This window comes from Lactuca serriola, chromosome 8, assembly GCF_051521515.1.
Source record: "Lactuca serriola cultivar US96UC23 chromosome 8, Lser_US96UC23_V15, whole genome shotgun sequence".
NCBI classification, from domain to species: Eukaryota; Viridiplantae; Streptophyta; class Magnoliopsida; order Asterales; family Asteraceae; genus Lactuca; species Lactuca serriola.
In genome coordinates, this window is record NC_136415.1 from 112,476,055 (window position 1) to 112,501,297 (window position 25,243).

At 31.5% G+C, this 25,243-nt stretch overlaps 2 protein-coding genes and 1 long non-coding RNA gene across 6 annotated transcripts; 1 reads left to right on the plus strand and 2 right to left on the minus strand.

Moving 5' to 3' along the window:
• Nucleotides 1-1,880: 1,880 nt before the first annotated feature.
• LOC145069913 (GTP-binding protein Obg/CgtA) lies at nucleotides 1,881-4,567 on the minus strand. 2 transcript variants are annotated; one of them, XM_079016851.1, is made up of 6 exons: nucleotides 4,438-4,567; nucleotides 3,899-4,231; nucleotides 3,646-3,754; nucleotides 3,408-3,490; nucleotides 3,263-3,325; nucleotides 1,881-3,186 (listed from the first exon to the last, which is right to left on the minus strand). In XM_079016851.1, exons 2-6 carry the CDS (start codon nucleotides 4,028-4,030, stop codon nucleotides 2,083-2,085), a joined length of 1,491 nt encoding a protein of 496 aa, XP_078872977.1. In that variant the 5' UTR covers nucleotides 4,031-4,231; nucleotides 4,438-4,567; the 3' UTR covers nucleotides 1,881-2,082. The 2 variants fall into 2 exon arrangements, with proteins under 2 accessions (XP_078872977.1, XP_078872978.1); XM_079016852.1 differs by having other exon boundaries at nucleotides 3,899-4,264.
• Nucleotides 4,568-17,848: 13,281 nt separating this feature from the next.
• Nucleotides 17,849-20,438, plus strand: LOC145071354 (uncharacterized). Its single transcript, XR_013690410.1, has 3 exons — nucleotides 17,849-18,181; nucleotides 18,352-19,504; nucleotides 20,072-20,438. It is a non-coding gene; the product is annotated as an uncharacterized LOC145071354 (long non-coding RNA).
• A 1,342-nt stretch (nucleotides 20,439-21,780) lies between these two features.
• LOC145070273 (uncharacterized) lies at nucleotides 21,781-24,548 on the minus strand. 3 transcript variants are annotated; one of them, XM_079017208.1, is made up of 4 exons: nucleotides 24,412-24,548; nucleotides 23,509-23,717; nucleotides 22,635-23,415; nucleotides 21,781-22,546 (listed from the first exon to the last, which is right to left on the minus strand). In XM_079017208.1, exons 3-4 carry the CDS (start codon nucleotides 23,302-23,304, stop codon nucleotides 21,987-21,989), a joined length of 1,230 nt encoding a protein of 409 aa, XP_078873334.1. In that variant the 5' UTR covers nucleotides 23,305-23,415; nucleotides 23,509-23,717; nucleotides 24,412-24,548; the 3' UTR covers nucleotides 21,781-21,986. The 3 variants fall into 3 exon arrangements, with proteins under 3 accessions (XP_078873334.1, XP_078873335.1, XP_078873333.1); XM_079017209.1 differs by lacking the exon at nucleotides 24,412-24,548 and adding an exon at nucleotides 24,117-24,262; XM_079017207.1 differs by lacking the exon at nucleotides 24,412-24,548 and having other exon boundaries at nucleotides 23,509-23,940.
• Between the last annotated feature and the right edge of the window lie 695 nt (nucleotides 24,549-25,243).

Below are 25,243 nucleotides of genomic sequence, written 5' to 3' on the forward strand. Positions count from 1 at the left end.
AACAATATTTTAAACATGCCCGTATTTAAACCTAGATCTCGTGTGTGAAATATTGCACCTCAAACCCTCATCGTAGATGTATAAACTCTTACATATATTGTACAGGAATGTAAACGAGCCGAGCCAAGTCGAGCTTTACACTGATCGAGCGAGGCTCTTTAAAATTGCAGAAGCTCGAGCTCGAGCTCGTATCTTGAGGCTTAAGATCGACTCACGAAATGTTATAAAAAGCTCGTCAAAATCTCAATAAAGCTCGTTTAATTATATAAGTTTTTATTGTTTTCATATTTAATGATATAAAAATATATAATGTAATTATATGAATAAAAAATATGTATTATATCAAAGCTCGTTTAAGCTCACGAGCTTTAAACGAACTCAATATATAAGGCTCGGCTCGAGCTCGGTTAATAAATGAGCCTTAAATCTAAGCTCAAGTTCGGGCTTGAGCTCATTTAAGCTTGGCTCGTTTCTTGCTTTTAACGATTTGAACTTTTAACGATCCGACCTCGAGTTGCTCGGCTCGTTTACATCCCTAATGGTATATAACACGTAAGAGTTTAACTATTATAAAAAATCAGATGCTTTATTACTAAAAAAAAATATAGAAAGAGGATTTGATCAATGAAAAGGTAAAAACAATGTGTTTTTGTATGTTTTTCTAACATTTTATTATTGTAATTTATTAACTTAATTTTGATATAGTTATAAAAACAAAGTATACAATCAATAAATTTGTTTGTTCAACTATACAATTGAAAAAATATAAAAATTATGATAGATATGTCATCCATATTCTGTCATGTAAAACCATATGGTAGGCCTGACAATTGTGTCGTGTTCGGGTTGGCGTGTCACGGGTTGGCGGATCAAAATATGTCAACCCAAAAACGACCCATTTAAATATACAGGTCATGGGTTGGCGGGTCACGTGTTGACGGGTTTGGAACATAAACTCATATATGACCCGCCAACCCATTTATTTATACGGGTTCATAGGTTGGCTGGTTTGTGGGTCAGATTTGGGTTCATGGGTCCGAATTTTAGACATTTAAGTCTTAAACATCCAAATGAAAATTAAAAACATTCATAGAAATATGTTACAGACTTAGCCTTATAGGTTACGACTTACAACCTTAGACCATCCACCACGAGTTAAAATGTCAAAACAGTCAAATGGTCTATGAATCAATGGTATATATTATATAATACTTATTAAATATTCATACTTGATACATAAATACATTTAAAAATAAATTAATTTTTTTTATTAAGAATATAAACAGGTTGGCGGGTTAACCCGTTTATTTTTTGAAAAAACTCATATATGACCCGTTTAATAAACAGGTTGGCGGGTTGGCAGGTTGAAAAACTCAACCCAAACCCATTTATTTCGTGTCGTGTCGCAGGTCATGTCGAGAATTGTCAGCCCTACCATATGGATTGAAATGCAAATTGTTCTTAACTTTGAAGTGGATTTTAAGGGCCATAACTTTACTACACAAGTTTCATATGGTTATTTTTTATATCAGGATAAACAGGCATTCACTTCTTTTTCATACATGAGAAAGCAAATTTAATTGTTGTCCAACGTGTGTCAAACACAGTATAACATATTATATCATGTATAACAAACATAAAAACCAGCCATGTAGAATAACAATGGAAATGGAAAAAAAAAATTATTGGGATTCTAAAGCTTTTTAAAAGTTTTATAGCATAAATTCCCAAACATCAATCTCACTCGAGAATATATTACCAAAAAGCAAAGATGTAGCAACCTCAAGACTACTTTTAGGTGTTGTCCTCGCAAGTCAATTAAAGTGATAAAGAGATGTGAGATTTCATACAATGCAACTCGACTAAACTACAAAATTCAATAACCAATTTTCATTTTTATAACTTGGGTCGCTCAACTTTGTTGCAAATATGTTCAACAACAAAATTAAGACATGATTGTTGATGACTTGGCAGAAGTTAACTCATTATCGGTGACATGTCATGTAACATGACATGACATGACACGAATCAACTTACGCAACAAGATGAAAAATGGCACAAACCGTGGATGGGGCCCACATTCTAATCAACATCAATCTCATCCAATGACACTCCACTCAACTCCTCCCCACTCACAAGCATCCTAAGCCCATCTTTCAACTCTCCAACACCTTCTTCAAGAACAGCACAAACCGGGAACATCTTTACACCACTCACCCTTCTTCTCAACTCATCATAAACTTCACTAGCCCCAATCTCATCAATCTTATTAGCCACAATCAATGCGGGTCGACCCGACAAACCCTCATGGTAAAACTCAAGCTCCATTATCAAATCCCTCAACTGCTCCCATGGTGGGACCCCTTTTCTACCATCTAACCCCGCACTTAAGTCAAGAACATAAGCAAGAACCCTAGTCCTTTCTATATGCCTCAAAAAAGCATGCCCGAGTCCACGGTTTTCGTGGGCCCCTTTTATAAGCCCGGGAATATCAGCCACAGTGATTGACAAGTCATCATAAGTTAAATTTCCTAAATTAGGTCTCAAAGTTGTGAACGCGTAATGCCCTATTTTGGGTTGGGCTTTTGATAAAGCTCCTAAAAGTGTACTTTTACCTGCGTTTGGCATCCCCACAAGACCCACGTCAGCAATGCTTTTGAGTTCGAGTATTAAAACGGATTCGGACCCGGGCGACCCATTTGTGTGTGACGGGTTGTCAATTTCGTTTTCTTGAAAGTCAAAGTTGTTGACTTTTTCATCTTTCTTGGAATTTTTAAAAGGTTTTGAGAGAGAAATGTTGCCTAAGCCACCAATTCCACCATGAGCAATGATTATGCGTTGACCGGGTTCGGTCAACTCAGCAATGTTGTATTCAATATGTTCTTCTTCTTCTTCTTCTTCTTCACGTTCTTCCATTGTTTCTTCAGATCCACCATTGTTGGTAACTCGAGCTTCCCATGTGTTGATAGTTTCTTGATTCCAAAAACTGAAGCTTTCTGAATCCTTTGGTTTTTCTATCTCAATGGCACTTCCATTGGATTGTTGACATGTGGCATGTTGGGTAGACTCGAGGGTATTATCGGGAATCTCCCAAGGGTTCAAAGGTGTAGATTGTACTTTTTGAACTACAGATGGCATCTCACCTTCAACAAGATGAAGTACAGTGCCAACAGGTACTAGAACCACCTGAAAATATTATTATTTTTTTATTTGCTGAAAAATGTGAAGGGAAAATAATAAAAATATGAAAGTAAATTATGACCTTGTCATCTCCTCGGCTTCCTATCATGTTTTTTGAAGCTCCATGTCCCCCCTTTTTTGCATTCTGTAAAATACCATAAAATGGTTGACTTCATATTCGGGTGAAAGTGAAAATTAATAAGAAAAATATGGAAATTTTAACAAACAATGTGATGTTGTAGGCTGCTCAAATCCCATATTGTTGGTGAACATTCTAGAATCACATCTCCACCTCTTCCACCATTGCCGCCTACATGCCACAGATTAAGATTAGGGAAATATTTCAAAGTACAATATCCTAATAAATATATATATTTGAAAGTACAATGTTGTAATAAGAAAAAAAAATGGAAAGTACATTGCTATTTCTTGTATCATTTGAATACTACCAAATTGATTACTCACCATCAGGTCTGCCACGGCGGTCATGGCGGCTCCGGTGGAAGCTAAAGCAACCATTGCCGCCATCTCCTCCTTTAGCCCACAGCCTGCGACAGTCTATCATTCTACGCTCCTTCAACAATAGAAAATACAAATTAAAAAAAGAAAAAGAAAGAAAGTGTAGAGAAAATAATGTGAGATAGGAAAAAGATTATGTAAATGAAGTTGAAAAGTTGTTGTTACACTTGTTCATAAGGAATAGGGGTAAAAGAGGAACCTGTAGGGGTGCAAGTTTTGGTTTTTTGAAAGGGGTATCTGAAAATCTTGAAATCTGGAGAATCCATGGTGATTTTGAGCAATTTTGTAAAGCCTCCAAATAATGAAGAGGGTTCTTGCAACGTGACCACATATTTACTAATTTCTGATGCTTCGAGGTGGCATAACATTCGTGTAGGTTACTAGGTTACCAATTCAACCTTTATTGGAGCTCTTGAATGTATATAAGAAAAACTTGATTACTCGATACAAGTTCCGCAACCACTTGCTCACTCAGACAAAACATCGAACACCTGGACTGCAACTCTTCAACATCGAAACTTGGGACCGCATCCTATTCATATAACCAAAATAGGTTATGGGATAACTGAAAAATACGTGGAATAATCAAAATACATAATACTGGAAATAGCCAATAACAAAAATGTAGTCGGTGATTCAATAAATTGAAGTATCAGACTATCAGTGCACAAGACGATATCTTTTTGACAAAACAATATTAGCAACGTAAAATTACATGGCAATCATTTTGGGGCATACATATTATAGGAGCGAAATCTGTCAAAGCTTTTGCCTTTCGTTCTATTGGTTTTCACTAGACACCCTCCTAGAGAAGCTCGCACAAAGCAGCATAAACCCCCGCCTCTGTTTGAGATTTGAGAGGTTCTAAAAATAAATTTGGGACAAAGTTTCAATTAAACCCCTGAACATTTATATATAAACGTTTACAACCTTGAGATTGCCTTCTTTACCGATACCCGATAATCCGACCTGACCCGTTTTGAATTCGGGTAGATCAGATATGGGGTTTGGAAATTTGGGTGATCGGGTAACCGGATATTTAAATGGGTTGGGTATTGCGTAGGCTTAAAAAAATGAGTAAATTACACGAATGGTCCCTATGGTTTAGGGTAATTTGCGTGTTTGGTCCCTAACTTATTTTTTTAACTCGGAAGGTCCCTACTGTTTGTTTTTGTTACGCTCCTGGTCCCTGTCTCACCTAAAAAGACTATTTTGCCCTTGATTTTTTAACTTACTTAAATAATCACACCCCCAACCCAACCCCCTCACATTACCCTACCTACCATACTATTTTTCTCTATTTAAATAATAGTCTTTTTAGGTAAGACAGAGACCAAGCGCGAAACAGAAACAAAAAGTAGGGACCAAGCGCGTAACAAAAACAAACATTAGGGACCTTCCGAGTTAAAAAAAATAAGTTAGGGAACAAATACGCAAATTACCCCAAACCATAGGGACCAGTCGTGTAATTTACTCTAAAAAAATCCAGGCATACCCGATTAAAAAAACGCATAATACATTTTCTTTTTACTATATTGATTTGACATCCCCATTTTTCTCAGCCAAAAAATATCAATTTAGTTTATGCTTTTAAAAATAAAACCAGAGTATTTTTCCAAAAGATGTTGCGTAATTTGTTCCCAAACAAAATATAATAAAAATTTATCAAAACATTTCTTAAAAAAATATATCTACTCTAATAAATAAAAGTTTTTTGTCACATGTCCTCTTCTCATTCATTTGGACACATGTCATTTTGTAGAATTTTTAAATTTTCTATTATCCACTTGTCATTTTATTGTATTTTTCATTTTATTAAATTAAAATTCCATATTTAATATGTAAGGTAATATATATGTAAGGTATTTATTAAAAATTGTGTATATATGTAATGTATTCAATACATTAAAGCTTCATTAATTTTAATAATTCAAAAATTTTCTCATTTTCCTTACAAATTCAAACTTTTCAAATTGTTAAAATTTCATATATTTTTTTAAATAAACTCATGTAATACATGGGTCTCACACCTAGTTTTCATTATATAACAAAACCTCGGGATGTCATGTTCCGATACAGACCAAAATCATAAACAGTACATTATAAACCTTACAATAGATATTTACATCTACTGACCTATAATCCAAAAATCCCTCTTCAACCTCCAAACTATGCTCTGGGTCCACTACCTGTGATATAAAAATCTGAGTGGGTCAGGCTTGGGAGCATGGTGAGCATATAGGGTTTTCGACCCAAAAATAATAATAAATTTATTAATTTCATCAACCAATAATAAATTTATTAATTTCATCAAACAACAATAACCCTGATTACCCGTTCCCGTTATCCTCACTTTACGTCCCTAAACACCTTTCATAAGGGACCTAGTCTAAGGATTTTTCATCGGGGTGACAACACTGCTTTAGGGGATTCCTCAGCAATTTATGTCAAATAAAGCAACCATGTAGGAGATGAAGTACACCATTGAACACTAAGTCCACAAACACTTACAGGTTGCACACCTGCTAGCGTTCCACTAGACTTTCTAGAAAAGTCTGTGGTCGTCATCTATACTCCGTTAGATGATTGAAACAACAACAATATTGAGGTCTCTCATCATTTTAACACACATCAACTATTACATCTACCCATGTTTTACCCAACATATTTGTAGATAAAAATACATATACATTTTAAAACTTGTATAAAATATTTATTCAACACCCATCGCAGATAAACAAACAATATAATTACACATAGCACGTATTTTATAGAAAATACTTCATATCTATGTGTAAGATGAAAGTGACTACACACTCACTTGATAAGATGATGATTGGGCAGCACCTCGTCTCTTAAAATAATATTTTCAAATGAAACCGGAGTGCTTTTCTCAAAAACCGGGTCTCACACGGACAGAGTTTCGGCTCAAAAACTCTTTTTCTTGGGATCTTCGGGGCTTCGGGACTTGCTTCGGGTATTAGGGATGTTACCGGGACGTCAGGGGTGTTAGGAGAGTTTGAGAGTGAGAAAAGGGTGAGAGAGAGTGAAATTCTAAACAAAATTCGGAAGTCTTGCTTTCTATTTATAGGGGGTGGCTCTCGAATGCAGCGTACTCATACGAACGCAGCGTGTTCCGGTTGGTGCGTGGCTTCGAACGTGTCAAGATGCGAGATACGTGTCACTACATGCAAACACGGGGCGTTCCCTTCGGATAAGCTTCAAAGTTTGTGCCCAGAACTTCAAAAATTCATATCTTTTGTATACGAACTCCGTTTTTGACGTTCTTTGTATCCACTCGTAGGTGAAATTATGCTCTACAACTTTTGTTTAGACTCCGTCGGCTAATTTTGACTATATTTTTAAATTTATATTTTTAACAGGCCGGGACAGGAAAAGTCCGTTAAAAATTCATAACTTCTTCATCACGCGTCCGTTTTCGTCTGTCTTTTTACCGTTGTACTACTATTAACGAGATCTTCGATTCTCATTTAGTTTGTCTCGGCTAAAAATCACTCGATCTAAAATTCGAGTTCCGGGTTTTATACAGCTAAGTCGAAACTTAGAAAAATCAATACTTCCTCATGCGAAGTCAGATTTGGGCGTTCTTTTAATGCACGCTCTCGGTTTAACGAACACTACGACTTTAATTTAGATTACTAAGGCTAAAAATCGTTCTATCGTAAACTCACTATTTACGTCACGCAGTGGCGTACCGGTTTTGTCGCGAAACTTCGGTAGGTCATAACTTCTTCGTTATAACTCGGATTTCGGCATTCTTTATATATCTGGAATCCTTGTAACGACCACTACAACTTCCTTCATAGATATTGATGTTATCTAATATTTATTTTCGACGCTTATTTTTATTCTTAATTCATTAAATCATAATAATTAAGCATAAAACACATAATACTCAAATAATACAATTTATTATTTCAAAACAAATTACAAAGATTGACCTAGAGTATTACATCATTATTAATGACTAGCCTAAAAACACGGACATTACAATTGAGCCGTTTAAGCTATTGTATCCATTCTCTTTTAGTTAATTCTTTTGTATATTTTATTTGTTTGATCTCTTATCAATAAAATACAAGGTTCTAAAAAGCTCGCCATGGCTCCGCCATGGCGCGCCACGACTCCAAGGCTTGCACCTGCTGCCAAGCTTTGCCAAAACGCCGCCTTAACTCATATATGTGTATAAAAATGAATAATAGTTGAAAATACATATAAAAATATTAATTAAATAGAAAATTGTCGCCTTAAGTCACGCCTTACAAACGTCGTGACTCGCCAAGGCTCGGAAAAGCTTGAGGCTTGACATTGCCGTCAAATCACGCTTTACGTTATTTAGAACCTTGATAAAATATAACACGATTGACCACTTTTCATATAAGTAGGCTGAAATTGTAAGCACTGTTAGTAAAATAATTAGCTATAATTTGATAATGGTTAGTAGATTAACTTTGGACTATATATTCAACACTTAACTCCAAAGAAATGTATAAACTATAAAGTATTAGGATTGATCATTCCATAGAATATATATATATATATATATATATATATATATATATATATATATATATATATATATATATATATATATATATATATATATACTAGGAAACCACGGATAAAAAAAATGTTGATATTTTTTTTACAAATTTACTATTTATTTGACAGGATCTTAATATGAAATCATTTGAATCTACCAACTTATTTTTTGAATTTTCATTCATTTCAAAATTTTAAAATATAATACAAACTTCTTCATATATTATAATATACATGATTAATGGTCATTTTGTGATAGTAAAATCATCACATTGACAAATCTTAGAGGATGTTAAAGGAGATTACACAATGATAGCAAAAAGGCATGACACCTGGTTCATCTATGCTACTATTTGGGCCATACTCCTCGCAAAATAACTATCGAACAAATGGGATGTGTATTGAACCAAAAGCAATCAGTCCAATTAATTTTGAAACTACTTTATGTAATGGTATAAATGTTGTTGTATATTTAAAGCAGGGAAAATGACTCTTGGGGGTAATTAATTTTTGCGTTTGTACTCATTTGGTCCCTTTTCTTTTTTTTGTATTCAATATACCATCGAACTTGTTGTTGGTGTTTACCATAGCCCTTTTGACCAGCTTTTGACCTGTGATAGTCGGTCAAAGGGTTATGGTGAACACAAACAACAAGTTCGATGGTATATTGAGTACAAAAAAAGGAAAGGGATCAAATGAGAACAAACGCAACAGTTGGTTACCCTCCTGATTCATTTTCCCTTTACTCATTTACAACAAATCCCACATCATCTCCTACTGATATTAATGACTTTATGAGATTCATTCTTGCTTATCTTCAAAACATAACCTACCAAAGGACATTATTCATACATGTACAACTTTGTAATGCACTTGAATATTTATTAGGGAAATCTTGACTAAGCAGGCGCATTTCATGACTACATTTACATTTCCAATTAAATGATTTATCGTATCATGGATTCTAGACAAGTCTACAAACGAGTGGATTCACAAGTGCTGTGATTTTTGAGTTTACTTAGCTTTAAGCTCGAACTCATGGGATAAGATACAACATCAATATGTACAATATTATGGTGATATGTCTACAAAAGCAGCATGATATTGTACATATTGATGGTGTATCTTATCCCATAAGTTTGATCTTAAATCTAAGTAAACTAAAAAATCACAGCACTTGTGATTCCACTCGTTTGTAGACTTGTCTAGAATCCATGATACGATAAATCATTTGATTGCAAATGTAAATGTAGTCATGAAATGCGTCTGCTTAGTCAAGATTCCCCTAATAAATATTCAAGTGCATTACAAAGTTGTAAATGCATGAATAATGTCCTTTCGTGAGTTATGTTTTGAAGAGAAGCAATAATGAATCTCATAGTCATTAATTTTAGTAGGAGATGACGTGAGATTTGTTGTAAATGAGTAAAGAGAAAATGAATAAGGAGGGTAACCAACTGTTGCGTTTGTTCTCATTTGGTCCCTTTCCTTTTTTTGTACTCAATATATCATCGAACTTGTTGTTTGTGTTCACCATAACCCTTTGACCGGCTATCACAGGTCAAAAGCCGGTCAAAAGGGCTATGGTAAACACCAACAACAAGTTCGATGGTATATTGAATACAAAAAAAATGACCAAATGAGTACAAACGCAAAAGTTAATTACCCTCAAGAGTCATTTTCCCTTTAAAGCACACATGTCAGTGTGTAATGTTCGGAAGATGTTTTTTTTATTCAGGTGTTGATTTGATAAAATTTGTTAAAGATGGATTTCAAGAGCCTATATGCAAGCTGTGATTATCTTTCTTGGAATCCTTCAAGTGATGTGTATTGAACCATAAAATCAGATGTGCATTACAATAGAAACCATTAAATGGAAACAAAAGAATGTAGCTAGATATGAATAAACCTTTATGGATGGTATTTTTACTAAATGTGAATGGGATCCAATTGTTGTCATATAAAGTGATACATTACTCTGGTCAGCATCGAAACTGTAATAAAAAACAAAAAGATATAAATTTTTTAGCAAAATTTTAATTTGAAAAAAAGCGAAAAAAGAGGTTGAAAAAGTAAAGAAAATGGAGATACTCTTCTTCACCCCGTAATCCATATAAGCCTTTTCATAACCGATTTGAGCCATGTCATTGTAAACCTATGAGGAGTTGAGCAGTGAGTCATGGTTAAAATAGTAATTTTCCAACATAACTTTAAATTAATCATCATTTATGAATTTCATATACTATCTTACAATTTCCCATGATCTAGGATGAAAACCCATTGTGACTTCTTCAAACACTCGTAGACCTAGTTTCTCGCTGGAATTGCAAGTTCAACATTAATTCTGCACTCAAATATTGGAAATAATCTAAAAATGTAATTGCAACATGACTCAAGTATAACACTGCATACACATTCAAGGCCACCTGAAAACATGATACAATTTTTTTATTAAAAATATGGAAATATCTTAAAAACATTTAAAATAAATAAATTCAGAGAAAAAAAATAAGATCCAAAAAAACTCTTATACCTTTGCACCGCCCATTTGGGTGATCAACTTATGATGTATACTTGAGCCGTACACCCTATTTTTTCATGAATTATTTCACATTGTTGAAGATCACCATTATAAAATTCCTAATGCACAAAAAAAACACTAATATAAATCAAACATATTGCAGAACAGAGTTTCATGAAAACGAGATACAAAGATTCTCAAATTCAGGTTACTTGAACAAAATCATACGATCCTGAACCAACAACAAAATAATTGAAGTCATCAAATTTTTCAAAAGCTATCCAACTGCTTAATTTTTTCCATATTCCTCCACAATTCAGTCTCTACGATGATTGAGCTCGTCGGAATAATCAATTTACAATTATACCCTCAACCATTAGGTAAACAATTCTATTTGAGTAATATAAATTTACAGTTAATGGTTTATATTTTCTTAATCTACAACGACTTGGGTGTATGTTCAGATAAATCATAGAGTATTACCTTCTTGTCGGTAAAATCACAAACACTTGTTGTGCAAAGCCTCTAAAGCAATTCATCAAACACTTGGTGTGCAGAAATTGAAGCAATTCATCGAAGACATATCTGAACCAAATAGATGTTGAAAAGCTGAGATTTTCACATGCCTAATTCTTTTAAGAACAAAAGAATGAATTTAGTTAGGACATGTATTTTTTCGCTTTGAATTTCTGGGCGAATCTGCAGACAAACACCGAAAGGGGAGAAAGAGAATATGAACAATTGAGTTTAAAGAGATTCAGAACCCCAACTTCCACCATAATCGTAGTATTTAAAATTTGTTGCGACATTTGGGTGTTTTAAATTTGAATCAATATCTTCTTTCCAAAACCAAGTTTGCAAAATTGGAAGAAAAGTTGCGTGATTTTGGGAATAAACGCCTTAAATGACGTAAGGACACATAGAAGGGTATAAGGGTAAAATTACTTTTGGCTAAAAATTATTGTAGAAGAGACAAGTGTGAAAGAACGATTCTTTTATTAGGATTAAGATATTCACCATAGAGATGAGCAAAACCGAACCCATAAACCGAAAAACCAAAACCATAAACCGAAAAACCGAAACCGAAAAATCGAAACCGACGGGTTGGGTTTGGGTTTTTCAAAAACCGAAATTTTTGGTTTGGGTCGGTTTGATAAATGTAAGAAATCGTGAAAAACCGAACCGAAGTTTATTAAATACATAATAAAAACATATTATACATATATATTTTATATATATTATGAGAAATAAGAAAGCATATAACGTCTTGGTGGCTTGGCAAGCCACTGTCTCTTATATAGAAAAGATCCTGGTTTGAATCTTGGTGGCTTGGCAGTTTTATTTTTCTGGCATCCTAAAGCTTATCCCACATCGACGTTGGAACAAAACTTCTTATTAAATGCGATTGTATAAAGGAGAGTTTAAGAGATGTATTTTAGATATCATACTAGAGATGTCCCACATCGAAGCTGGGATCAAACTCATCCTAATATCTTCTTCTATATAATGAATTCATTGGATTTGGGTTGATCCCAACCTAATATGTCCATGGTTAGTATTTGGTTTCTAAGTTTTAAGGTTTGTGGTTTTAAAACCGATTAAACCCGACACCAAACCCGGAGAACCCGAGAAACCGAACCCATTGGTTTTGGGTTGGGTTGGGTTCTAATTAACCATGTGTTGTATGCTTTTGTACGTTTGACTAATTAAGTCGAACATGTAGCTTTTGTTGATATTCTTTTTTATTCTATGAGTCTAAATTAATACGGTTCGAAAGTTGTATAATAATTGGTTAATTAGAAAGAATGGAAATGTTGATTAGATTATATTTTCTCATACTAAATTAGATTATACTTTCTCATAAAAAATCCAATTAATAATACTTATTTAATTTTCGGGTATACCTGAAAAATTGAAAATACATGACCAACCTAAAACCCGAAACCCGAAAATCCGAATTGCAATATAGGTTGGGCATCGGGTATTATTACTTTAAGAAAAAACCCGATATACCCGACCCAAACTATCCGAAACCCGAAAATATAACCGATCAACACCCATATCTTTTACTGATTAAAATTTTAATTTGGTCATTTTCTTCCAAAAAAAAAAGGTTAATTTTGCCCTTCTAAAAGAATAATAATAAATAAAAATGTTAGGGTACTTTTACATTTGTTCCTTTTACTATATTAATTACTAGGCGAATGTTCGCGCGTTACGCAGAAGCATCTATATAGTTAAACTCTTTACAAATATATGTTTTTTTAAATATAACAATAATATCGTTGTTAAATTTGATATAATAATTTGTATACTAAGTTGATATAGTATATCGATTATTTTGAATTATATGATAATATATACATTCATTATAACTTCAAAATCTCAATCGTTTTAATGACTTCTACTCGTGAGTTACACATGAATAAAATTAAATATAATATATGATTTGATGTTATTTATAGTTGTTTTTATTGTTAATTAATTTTTTAAAATATATTTGCTTAATGTTTTAAGTTCTATCACTATAATTATTTAAAACATCAAAATTGTTTTTTTTTTATTTTAAAGCTAACAATATAATCATATATATAGATTGTTTTTAACTATTTTTATTGTAAGTTATTTTAAGCTACTTATTTGGAAACTTTTAACGATTATAAAAATATATTTGAGAAATATTTTAGTTAAATTGAGATTACAATTTAGTTTTTGCTTTTATCACTATAATTTAATATTTTTAACTATTTACAAAATATTCTTTACTTTTTTAAATGGAACTGAAATTTATATTTGAGTTGACATTGTAATGCGCAGAAAACCCTATATAGTTGAAGTTTTTACAAATTTATATTTTTTTAAATATAATACTAGCGTTGTTGTTAATTTTGATATAATAATTCGTATATTAATTTGATATAATATATTGATTATTTTAAATTATATGATAATATATATACATCCATTATAACGTCATAATCTCAATCGTTTGAATGAACTTCAACTCGCGAGTTACACATCAATAAATTAAATATTATATATGGTTTAAAATTATTTATAGTTGTTGTTATTGTTAACTAAATTTTTAAAATTTATTTGCTTAATGTTTTAATTTCTATCATTATAATTATTTAAAACATCAAACATTATTTTTTGATTTTAAAGATAACAATATAATCATTTATATAGAGTTATTTTTAACTATTGTTATTATAAGTTATTTTAAGCTACTTATTTAAAAAATTTTAACGATTATAAAAATATATTTAAGAAATATTTTAGTTAAACTGATATTACAATTTAGTTTTTTGCATTTATCACTATAATTTATCACTTTTAACTATTTATAAAATATTATTAGGTTTTTTTAGTGGAACTGAAATTTATATTAAGTTGATACTGTAATGTTATATTTAAATTAACAATTTAATTATTTTGTCCAAACTGTTCAAAAGTTGTAGTTTTAAACTGATAATATTTTACATGCAACAACATTTTAAATCTAATAAATTAAGTATAATATGTTAAAATTTAAAGACATAACTTTATAAATAGAAGTAAATATATTATTTTAAAATTGAAATTTAGTCTATTTATGATTACACTTTAGGTTTGATATTTAGTTAACCTTATTAACCAACTTACAATCATTATTAGAAAGACACTACCATTTATCACTTTTAACTATTTATAAAATAATCTTTGGGTTGTTTAAGTTAAATAAAATTTATATTTAAGTTGAGCCTATAATGTTATATTTTAATTAATAATTTAAGTATTTTATACAAATTATTCAAAAATTATACCTTTAAAATGATAATGGTTTACATCCAACAATATATTAAAACTAATAAATTAAGTATAATATGTTAAATGTTAAAAAAAACATAATTTTTAAGTAGGAGTAAAGATACTATTTTAATATTGAAATTTAGTTTATATATGATTACACTTTAGATTTGATATTTATTTAACCTAATTACCAAATTATAATTATTATTATAAAGAAATTGAAAAGTCATGAGAGTTTCAAATGAATGTGGTGAAAGGAAAAAAGAATGGGGGTTTCAAATGCATGAGATTCAAGAAAAAAAATGCTAGTTTTATAAGTATGTATAATATCATTTTTTTATCTAAATAAATTACAAGATAAGTGGATTGAGTTACTAAGTAATCCAAATAACTTACAACAAGAATAAGCGAATTGCAGGGCTGGTTCTCAAGAATTAAATATCTTTAAAAGCACAGGGCGAATCAGAAAAACGGTCCTCATTGTTATTATAAGTTTTTATTTTTAAATAAAAATACATAATAAAAAAATTGAATCTTATGCAGTTGTCCACTTTACCCGATAACCGCCAACGTCCCTGAATTGAGTTACTAATGGGATGACCATTTAAAAACGTTCTCTTCTTCAATGATTTAAAAAAAAAAAAAAAAAAAAAAAAAAAAAAAAAAAAAAACTATTAATTTTTTTAAGGGAAATTTGTAATAAAATCCATGAAGTTTGGCTTTATTAATGCAAAAGTCTTTTCTGTTTTTTTTTTGTTTTGTTTTTTAATTTTATTTTTAAATTTAGCCCAAAAAATCGGTAAACATTTGCAAAAAAAACTATTGTTCCCGGCTAATGCCGGTTTTCAGAGTTTTTTTTTTTTTTTTTTTTTTTTTAAATTTTATAAATTTTTCTGAAAATAAACAATCATAGATGGTTTTTTCGTTAATAGATTAAAGTTTAAAGGTTTTTCTGAAATTTTTTCTTGTTATATCCACTAAATTAAAGAAAAAAAGTCATATTTATTTATTTAAAAACTCAAACTAAAAATATCATCTATATCATTTTCACTAAAAAAATCATTTTTATTTACTAAAAAACACGATAATGATAATATATACATCATTTTGGTTTTTTTTTTTTGTGATTTCTTCATTAAATATCATAACAAAAGTCATAATTGTATATCACTTTTAGCATGCGTTATTATAACTATTATAGCTAACGTTATTTGCAACTATTTAAGCAAGTTGGCATTTATTTTATGTGTTATAGAACAACTTGAACTTAATTTGGTCCGTTTATGAAAAAATGGAAACTCCCTTCATTGTCATTCTTTACACCTAGATCACTTTTTTACACCCATAACCTGAAAATTCAACAATAAATATAGCATGTGGCCTAGAAACGTGCTTCGTACGTCAAATCAATAAAGTATTTTTGAATTATATAGGATATAGATGGTATGTTAATGATTGTAGTTATCATATATAATTAGTGGGGTTATCAATTTATTTAGTAGGTTGTTATTTGGATTAGGAATTAGAATTTATACTTTTTATTAAGTCTGTTAACTGCACTTTTATACACTATATATAAAAGAATTCAAATATTTATAATACTTATGGGAAGAAAATGAGGGGTAACACATGCTACCCCTACCAACATGTTAGTTCAGCCAGTGGTTAACATGTGTTTTTATGACTATTGTAGTTTTTATAACGACCTTTGCAACTATTTAACCATGTTGACATTTAAGTTATTTGTTCTAGAACAATTTGAACTTAATTTGATCAATTCTAAAAAAAGTATAAATTCCTTCCATTGCTATGTTTTACACCTAAATCGCTTCTTTTTACACCCAAGACCTGGATATTCAACAATAAAGGTAGTATGTGGCCTAAAAACACGCTTCAGACAACAAATCAATTAAGTCATCTTAAATTATATATGATAACTACCATCATTAAGATACCATCTATATTTTTCTTCATTAATTTAGTAGACATAAATATCAAATTTTTCAAAAAAGTCCTTAAACTTTAACCCTATTAATGAAAAGGCCATCTATAATTGTTTATTGTTAGAAAAGTCCTTAAAGTTTTCAGAAAAACCCAAAAAACCGACGTTAGCCGGGAACAATGGTTTTTTTGCAAGTGTTTACCGGTTTTTTTGGCTAAATTGCAAAAAAAAAAAAAAAAATGGAGGACATTTGCGTTAATAGAGCCAAACTTTAGGGACTTTGTTGCAGATTGCCCTTTTTTGAGATAGTATAAAATTTTATAATGTGTCAGGTTTGATTAGGGTTTCAAGTTAGATTAAGGTAGACTAAGAGCATATGATTAGGTCAAGGGTAGAGTGAGATCACATAGGTTTTTTTAAGGGTGAGGAGGTTACAAGGGTGTGAAATGTATTAAGAATGATTGATCTTTGATTGTGAAGTTAACTGGAACTGATAAATGTTTAATGGAAAAGGACAAATATATATTGTTGTATCAAGAGGTGAACTTTTACATAATTTAAACGAAATAATTGCAAACACTTTTAGGTATAGAGTGGTATTGGATGTAGAATTTGGCATTAATCGTGCAAGGAATGTTGAGTAGCAATGGAATAGTATGTCACGATCTATACAATCTATTAAAGAGGTGATCAAAGACACGATGTGGATGTCGACAAAGAAGGCCGAGAATCGTTATAGATCATCGTTGTGAAGCGAGGCGGTTGAAGCTAAGGTTAATGTTAAACAAATTTGTTTTAATGAGTTTTTTTAGTGTTGGTGATTTTAGTGTCACTAGGTCATTTTAGTATAACTGAATTTACATATCTACATCTCTAATAAAAGACTCCTAAATTGCCACATGTCCTCTTCTAAACCAATGTTTTGCCACATGACACCTTAACTCCTAGTTATAATAGTACAAGCTGAATCTGATCTATAAGAAGGGAAAATGACTCTTGAGGGTAATTAACTTTTGCGTTTGTACTCATTTGGTCCTTTTTTTTTTTTTTTTTTTTTGTATTCAATATACCATCAAACTTGTTGTTGGTGTTTACCATAGCCCTTTGATCGGCTTTGACCGGCTATCACAGGTCAAAAGCCGGTCAAAAGGGCTATGGTAAACACCGACAACAAGTTCGATGGTATATTGAATACAAAAAAAAGAAAAGGGACCAAATGAGTACAAACGCAAAAGTTAATTACCCTCAAGAGTCATTTTCCCCTATAAGAATAGATCTTAGGCTTATTGTTCACTCTTCACTTTTTTTCCCGCTCAATGATTTTACTCTTTCCTATTTTTTTATTTGATTCAAACTTATAATATTACTCTTCAATCGTTTCCTATTTTTTTGATTTGGTTCCCATAAAATCTGCAATTAAATCATTAGTTTCCAAACCCAAATAAAGAATCTGCCTCTTCTTTCTTTTCTCTCTCTCTCTCTCTCTCTCTCTCTCTCTCTCTCTCTCTCTTCCAACAAATCTGACAATTTCTTTCGCCACCAAGTTGCCATTCCTCACGACAACCACCACTACGATCATCCATCTCCACAGCCGTCACTGCACCCCACTGACCTACAAACTCACCCTCATCGACAGATCTGGAAATTAGCAAGAACAGACAAAGGTATGTCTTTAAATCGTCTATGTTATTATGTGTGTATGTGTGTTTAACTGTGTGCGCATGTGTTTTAACTATGTGTGTATGTCAATTTCATGGGTATGAATTTAGATCTTGAAACCAACATTATCGATTTTTTATTTATAATTTGATTGGATTTAATTTTGATTTTCCAGGTTCGGATTCTTCTCATTACATTATGTTCTTAAACTTAGAGCAAGGAATTTGGTGGTTATTTTTCTTCTCAATGCAGCTAATTCAACTTTATGCATTCAATTGAGGCTGTTGCTACACTCAAGTTTCTTTCCATGTTTGTTATATACTTTTAAATAAAAGATGTTGTTAGCCTATATTGATTATTTAGTTTAGTAGTTACTTTATGTTTTAGATTGTATCATGTATGGAACTTCAAGATGAAACTCCTAAGAAAAAAATAAATAAATAAGAAGGCAGAAAAAACCCAAGAGGGTGAATCGTACAAGGTTAAATGAAAAAATAGCAAGGTTTGAAATTACATATAACATCAAGATCTCTTTTTACCTAAATCTAACTATAACATACATAGGGTTTGTTAATGATTGTGTTAATGACATTTAATAGGTTTGAAATTGCATTCTGGTTATTATATCACTGCATGTAATCTTGCTTATTAAGAGGTAAATGTTGATACCTCACAAGCACAAGTGTTTTTTTCATTATTTAACTTTTCAAGTAAAAAGTCCCGCACATTGACTATTTGACATATTCAATGTCGATTCATGACATACTTCATCTTTTTTTTTTTTTTTTTGCTTTTGCTTTAATGAAGTTGATGCAAGTTTATGGTGCATTGATGCAATCACTCAGACACAAGGTTGTAGAAAGATATTTCATTAAGTATTTGAATATGTTCTTTTTAAATGTCTTCACTGAAAAAAAAAGGTTAGAGGACTACTAAATTGATTTATGCTTCCTAAGATATATACATGTTTGATTTTTTTTTTTTTAGATTTAGATTTTTGTTTTGTATTTTAATATTCCAATGCATACACTTAAGGTTTGTTGTAGATTTTTAAGAGTTCGTATAAATTTGAAAGGGTTCTGGAATGGGTTTGGTGGAAAGGGCATTTTGGTAAAAAAATAAGGAAAGAAAGAAATGTATATTGGGGTTTCAAAATTTGTTTTGGGCATGGCTCAAGTCTTATTGTTTGATGCATGATGTATTTAAAGTTATTATGCTTGCATTGTTTGATGCAGGACGAAGTTAATCAAACAAAGATTTAGAAATATTTATTCAAATTGACGAGTCTACCCTTGAGGCCGATGGAGTTATTTACACAAATAAAGATGGTGAGGTTTTCAAAAATAGCATGCTATATTAAGTTAAAAGAACGTACAATTATTTTAATAGGAAAAAAATGAAAATATGCTCCTACAATAATAACAAGATGTTATTTCTTGCCTTTTGTCTTATCAAAATTGAATTGCTTTTCGGATCCGGACAAACTGATATAGTATTATAGCATTTAACAAAGTCGGTAAATAACATCCTTCTATGTGTCAACCACACGTTAAATGCGGAAGTAGCAACGTACTTGCATTTATTTTTCAACCATAGTGTCCTACTTTCTTTGTGAAATAGTGGAACTGCTGAAAATGCAAATTTATATACAAGCATTTATTACATGTGTTAAGTTAGCATTGTAACTTCATATTCTAATTTTGAATTATAACATCCTATTTTCATATGTTTTCTGTTAAAGCGTTTGTATTTTTAGTAAATATTTTTTTAAAGAATTGTACTTTGGAAAACAAATCCTGTCAAACATTTTTTTTAGTTTAATTCTTACTAGCACATTATAATCCTATCCTTTATCAGTTTCTATTTTCTTAGTTGTTAATGGCTGTGTTATGTAGAAAAACAAGTTGGATGATGGTATTTGAAGCTCACCCAACGAATTTATTTTTGACCGTTATACTGAAACATGCTGACTGTTACTGTGGGTTTACCTTTTCAAGATTTCAGTACATTTGACTTATTGGGTCTTGTGATTAAACATTTTTTCCACTTTAAACACATAAAAAATCAAAGTTGTCTGGAACTCTCAATTGGGTTGTATCAACTATGGTTGGAGTTTTCGCTGCATGTTATATGGAGGCATAAAGGAAGCCTCTACTTCTGTTGTAAGTATGAATGTGCACAAAAAGGTCTTCATATGGAGGCATATCGGGACATCTCATACTTTTAACATTATTTATTGATTATGAAATTAATTTTATGTTATTTTACTTTCTCATCCGTGGATTCCACGGGTTATAAATAAAAAGCGATAATAATACTGAAGATATGAAACTTTAAGAAAAATAATGTTATTTTATCAATATAAATGATTGTTATGGATGAAAAGGTTGTTTAAAATAAATTTTATATTATTTTATTATAATAATTTTTTTACAATCATTTCATTGTCCAATCTAATTTTCCTTTATTATTTTGACTGGATACCAAATTCCATTCTCCGGTTTTAATAATATCTTTTCTAATTTTCAACATCTCCTAAAGGAAGGCCAAACTTGTGTCATAAGAAAACCAAACATAACATCAGTCATAAAGATTACAGTGCTTAAGGTCAAAAGCAAACAATATTTTTAATTTCGAAAACTATTTATACAGAATGTGATGATTTTTCCATTCAATTAATGATTTTGTGTTTGCTGAATTTAATTTAATTATTGAACAAAATTTTGTAAGTGATGTTTCATGATAGTTGAAAAAAAAGTTCTAACAATTTATTTGAAACAACCGTTATAAAGTTAGATAACAATCACATAACTATTTTACTAATATTTTTTTTTATAAAAAACAGATTAATAATTGTGAATTTTAATGATCAAAATTTGTTTAAATTTATAATTGTGATTCCCACGGGTTATAACCTAGTTACTAATATAGGTCAAACCTTGATTTTATTGCAAGTTAGGAGGTGCGGAGTGCACGTTTGTATAAAAACGAGTTTGATCTCAAGGAGGTTGTGCCCCGTTGCAGGTTGGCGCCGAAAATTTATTGGTTGAGGAAAATGTTATGGAAAATATTATTTTCGGAATATATTCTTCATAATTATCTTTGAAAATGTTATCCTTTAATTAAGGGATAAAATCAACATTTAATGTTGATTGGTCAATCCGAATTCTATAAACCCTAGTTCGTGCTCTTGTATCAATGCCTTTATTTGTGATTGTTCCTTGAAAGATTATCCCCATAATATGGATTTCGTGTAATTCAGACATAAGATCAAAATATCATATTCAAAAAGTGTTCACAAATATTCCTTCAAAAAGATCCAAGTTCCTTATCAATTTCAGAAACTTTATTCTCCTTCCATCCTAACATGGAGTGTGAGGAGGACATATAAGGAGACGTAGTGAAGGAAAGATACAAGGAAGTAGATCAAGAGGCAAAGAAAAATGATGACGAAAGCCAAGTCGTGTGGCATAATGGAGAGACATAGGAGACTTGACACAAAAGAATGGGAGAACGGAACTCACAAGCTAACAATAGCCAGAAAGATAAGACAAAGACATAGGAAACATCAAATACATTAAGGATGACAACGGTGGAGTTCTAGTGAAAAATCAAGATATTCCCAATTATTGATTCCGTTACCCTTTGAGTAGGGTATATATACAAGAGTTTCATGATAAAAAATAGTATCTAAACATCTATAAACATGGACACTTATCTCCTAAGATACACCAAAATATTGACCTAACTATATGAAGATATTTACATAATCTATTAACCCACAATATCTACTACTTAACTATCTTCAGATCAGAACACTTCTCCTAAAAGTTCATTGAAAATCATATCTTCCAACTCAAGTGCAATGCACTCGGATTCCATCTGTAAATTCATCCAATCACCACCCACATTTAAATCCCACCACACAATATACTCAAATGATTGATCCTTATTGGGATTTAACTTCAGCAATCTGCTTACACTCTTCCACACTTCCTCAAGAACAAGTTTACCACTAGGGGCAGGACTAAGGTGGCAAGAATAGGACAAAGCTTTTGGATAGTACGAGAATGATCTTTCATACAATTTAAGCAAAGTCTCATCAACCAATTCACACCGATGTAAATCATGTGATAATTTAATGACTTGTTCTTCAAAGGATTCTGGATCACATTGATATTGAGACTCTATTCCCTGAAACACTGAAGGATTTAGTAGCTGGTTTGAGGAATACCATGTTTGCTCAAACCCATTCTTGATGAAACCTGATTGCTCCAAAACCTCCCTTACATAATTGAAGTACTCATCGTTTTGATCATGTGTATTTACACTCTTGATACCTTCTTCTGAAACACATAATGGTTTCAACCCTGCAATATGTAAACATGTCAATTGTAAACTGCATAACATGAATATCAAAGAAAGAAATGGTAAGAAATACTATTAATATCGAGTTACCTTGTGAGATATGAAACTCTAAATGGTGATTTTCTTCTTGTGAACTAGAGTTTGACTTGATGTCCTGTGTTTTCTGACCACTTTCTTCTTCAATAGGTAATGAACAAAAATCAGTTAACTGGAAGTCTGAGTTGCTAATATGATTTGTCAACTTCAAGCTTCGAAAACTGCACAAAATGGCTTCCTTAGTATCACCATTCTCAAACAATTGGGGATGTCTTTCATTGAGGGAACATATCCTTTTGATGGACATAACACTGCCATTATTGAGATCACCTTCCATGTTCTCTCCATCTTGTTGATCATTTAATTCAATCATTAAAGGTTCCAATTTTGATAAATCCAATTTTCGTGCCCAATTATCCGTATCCTTTTTGTTTTTGGGCATCGAGTAGAATTCATTCAGCTTGTGCTTTAGCTTAGAAGGCCTTAAATTTCTACTGCCTAACATGGAGGGAAAAGAACCTGATTTGGTCAATTTTGCTTTTGTAAGAGAGACTTGTAAACCATCTAGCAAGATTCTTGAATTTTCTAATATATCCACATAATCCTTAATCTCCTTGTTTGTATCATTTTTATCAGGCTTTTTTTCACTAAACTCTTCACTATTGGCATAATGAACCCATTCATCGGTTTCTAAATGATGAATTGAATACGTTCTTTGCAACATTCGACCTCGTTTCTTATGCTCATTCTTTAGAGTGTCTTCAGAAACCAATGACTTTAAACGATCTTTAATTGACCTTGTGTGTGAGTTATGTTTTCAATTACTTTTATCTGTCTGAAAAAAAATGTAATTTCAATTTTCAATTCATTTTGTGCAAGCTAAAATAAAACATTAGATAGATCTAATGGTAAATGAACATATATATACCTGGATGAAACTTCTTTTTCCCGATGAAAGTTGTGATGTTTCAAAAGAGTCTTGATCATGCAAGATTCCTCCATTAGTCCTTTGTTGCTTAGCTTGCTTTCTATGAGGTAGTATCTTTTTGACATTAGAGTGCCAATTTTGGTAGTCAAGAACAGGAAATACACCAGACATGCATCCAGGATGAGTATTATTGAAGTGATCTTCATCTTCTGTACAGAATAACTTTCCCATATGAGAAACACCACTTATGAAAGATGTAATCTTTCAATTTTAAAATTCTACTATTTAAGCAACCTAACGAAAGTTTATGAAAGAAGTAACATGTAATTTGTAGACGATATTTTTTTTGAATTCAACGACCCAAAAAAGTTGACCGACTCGGGACCAGTTTTAGTTAAAGAAAAACCAGAGATGAAACTAAAGAATGTCGTAATCAAACTATAAAAGTAATGGCTGTTACACAGCTGGCGAAAGAGAGAAAGAAAAATCTATATCACAAGGTAAACGACAAAAACGTAGAATTTAAAACAGTAGCCGCATAAAATAAAGACAATTTAACTTTTCACTTTTCAGTCAGTAATTTCTTCGAACACCTATTGTGCAACAACCTGAGGCTGATTATGATAGAGCAGAATAAAAGAATTTGCCAATTTGTGGGAATTTTCTTTTGGGGTATGTAAGAATTGTCTATAAACAGAGACTGGTTCAGGAAGGGATGAAAGTAACAACTACGGCGAGTTGTATATGTTCACAAACTTATTGTATGATGAACAGACATAGTCTTGTCCTTTTTTTTCATTGATTGAAACCTTGAACGCATTAAATACGGAGCAGAAAAGGAAGAAGAAGGACCACGAACAATATGTGTAGAATAATCGAATTGGAAAAATTATATAGTGGTACCTATAAAATTTGGATCTTTCGTCTTCGATGGGACCAAAAGCATAGACCCCAAATAAGTTTACCACGTCTACTGGTCATTATCTTCCAATTAGAATGTGACTTTGCTGAAGAGGTCAGACTGACGATTCAAAAAGCTGATAGTTGAAGGGCTTCTATTTTGGAAATACGATTTCTCGAATTAACCTTTCACATTGAAGTAGCAGCAGCAACCTACGTCTCTTAATTTCTTGAGTATTGAAGCCATGGTTTTGTGTTGGAACGGATTGAATACTGATTTTTATCGATCCACTTGAATTTTGAGTATGTATTTCCTTAATTTTAATATATTAATGTTGTTATTTATTTATTTATTTTGTTTCTATAATTCATTTATTTTAGTTTAATATCTACATTTATGTGGCATAAATTATCTTCAAGCTCCACATCAAATCAAAAAATATAATAAATGAGCCTTCAAATGGCCAAAAATGGCAACAACACTCAAAGTGATTGGGGTTTTTGAAATGAAGAGGTTGGAGGCTGTCGTTAAAGTGCTTAAATATAAATAAAACCCTGAAACTCATGGGCTTGGGTTGTAGCGTCCGCCACATCGTGGCACCTTGTTTGTCATGTCATGGTGACCATCTAAAATACACGTTCTTCTTTTAGAATGTCAGGTCGTGACACCCTTCATGTCACGTCGTATCATATTGTTTCCCTCAAAAACCATGTCTTTGACTCTTTTATACCATTTACTGATCAATTCTGGAAAAGAATGTTACATGGTAACAGTAATATTATCATTGGAGAATTAGTGATTTGTAGTAACCTTGATGGTTGAATACCTATACTT

What these genes read in the sequence shown, in the direction of transcription:
- LOC145069913 (XM_079016851.1), bottom strand. Translation starts at nt 4,030, where the DNA reads ATGTGGTCACGTTGCAAGAACCCTCTTCATTATTTGGAGGCTTTACAA. An exon ending in CCGCCGTGGCAGACCTGATG is followed by an intron (nt 3,491 to 3,645) that starts GTGAGTAATCAA and finishes TGTGGCATGTAG; the next exon opens with GCGGCAATGGTGGAAGAGGT. An exon ending in GCAGCCTACAACATCACATT is followed by an intron (nt 3,326 to 3,407) that starts GTTTGTTAAAAT and finishes GGTATTTTACAG; the next exon opens with AATGCAAAAAAGGGGGGACA.
- LOC145070273 (XM_079017208.1), bottom strand. Translation starts at nt 23,304, where the DNA reads ATGTTGCAAAGAACGTATTCAATTCATCATTTAGAAACCGATGAATGG. An exon ending in AGAGTTTCATATCTCACAAG is followed by an intron (nt 22,547 to 22,634) that starts GTAACTCGATAT and finishes TACATATTGCAG; the next exon opens with GGTTGAAACCATTATGTGTT.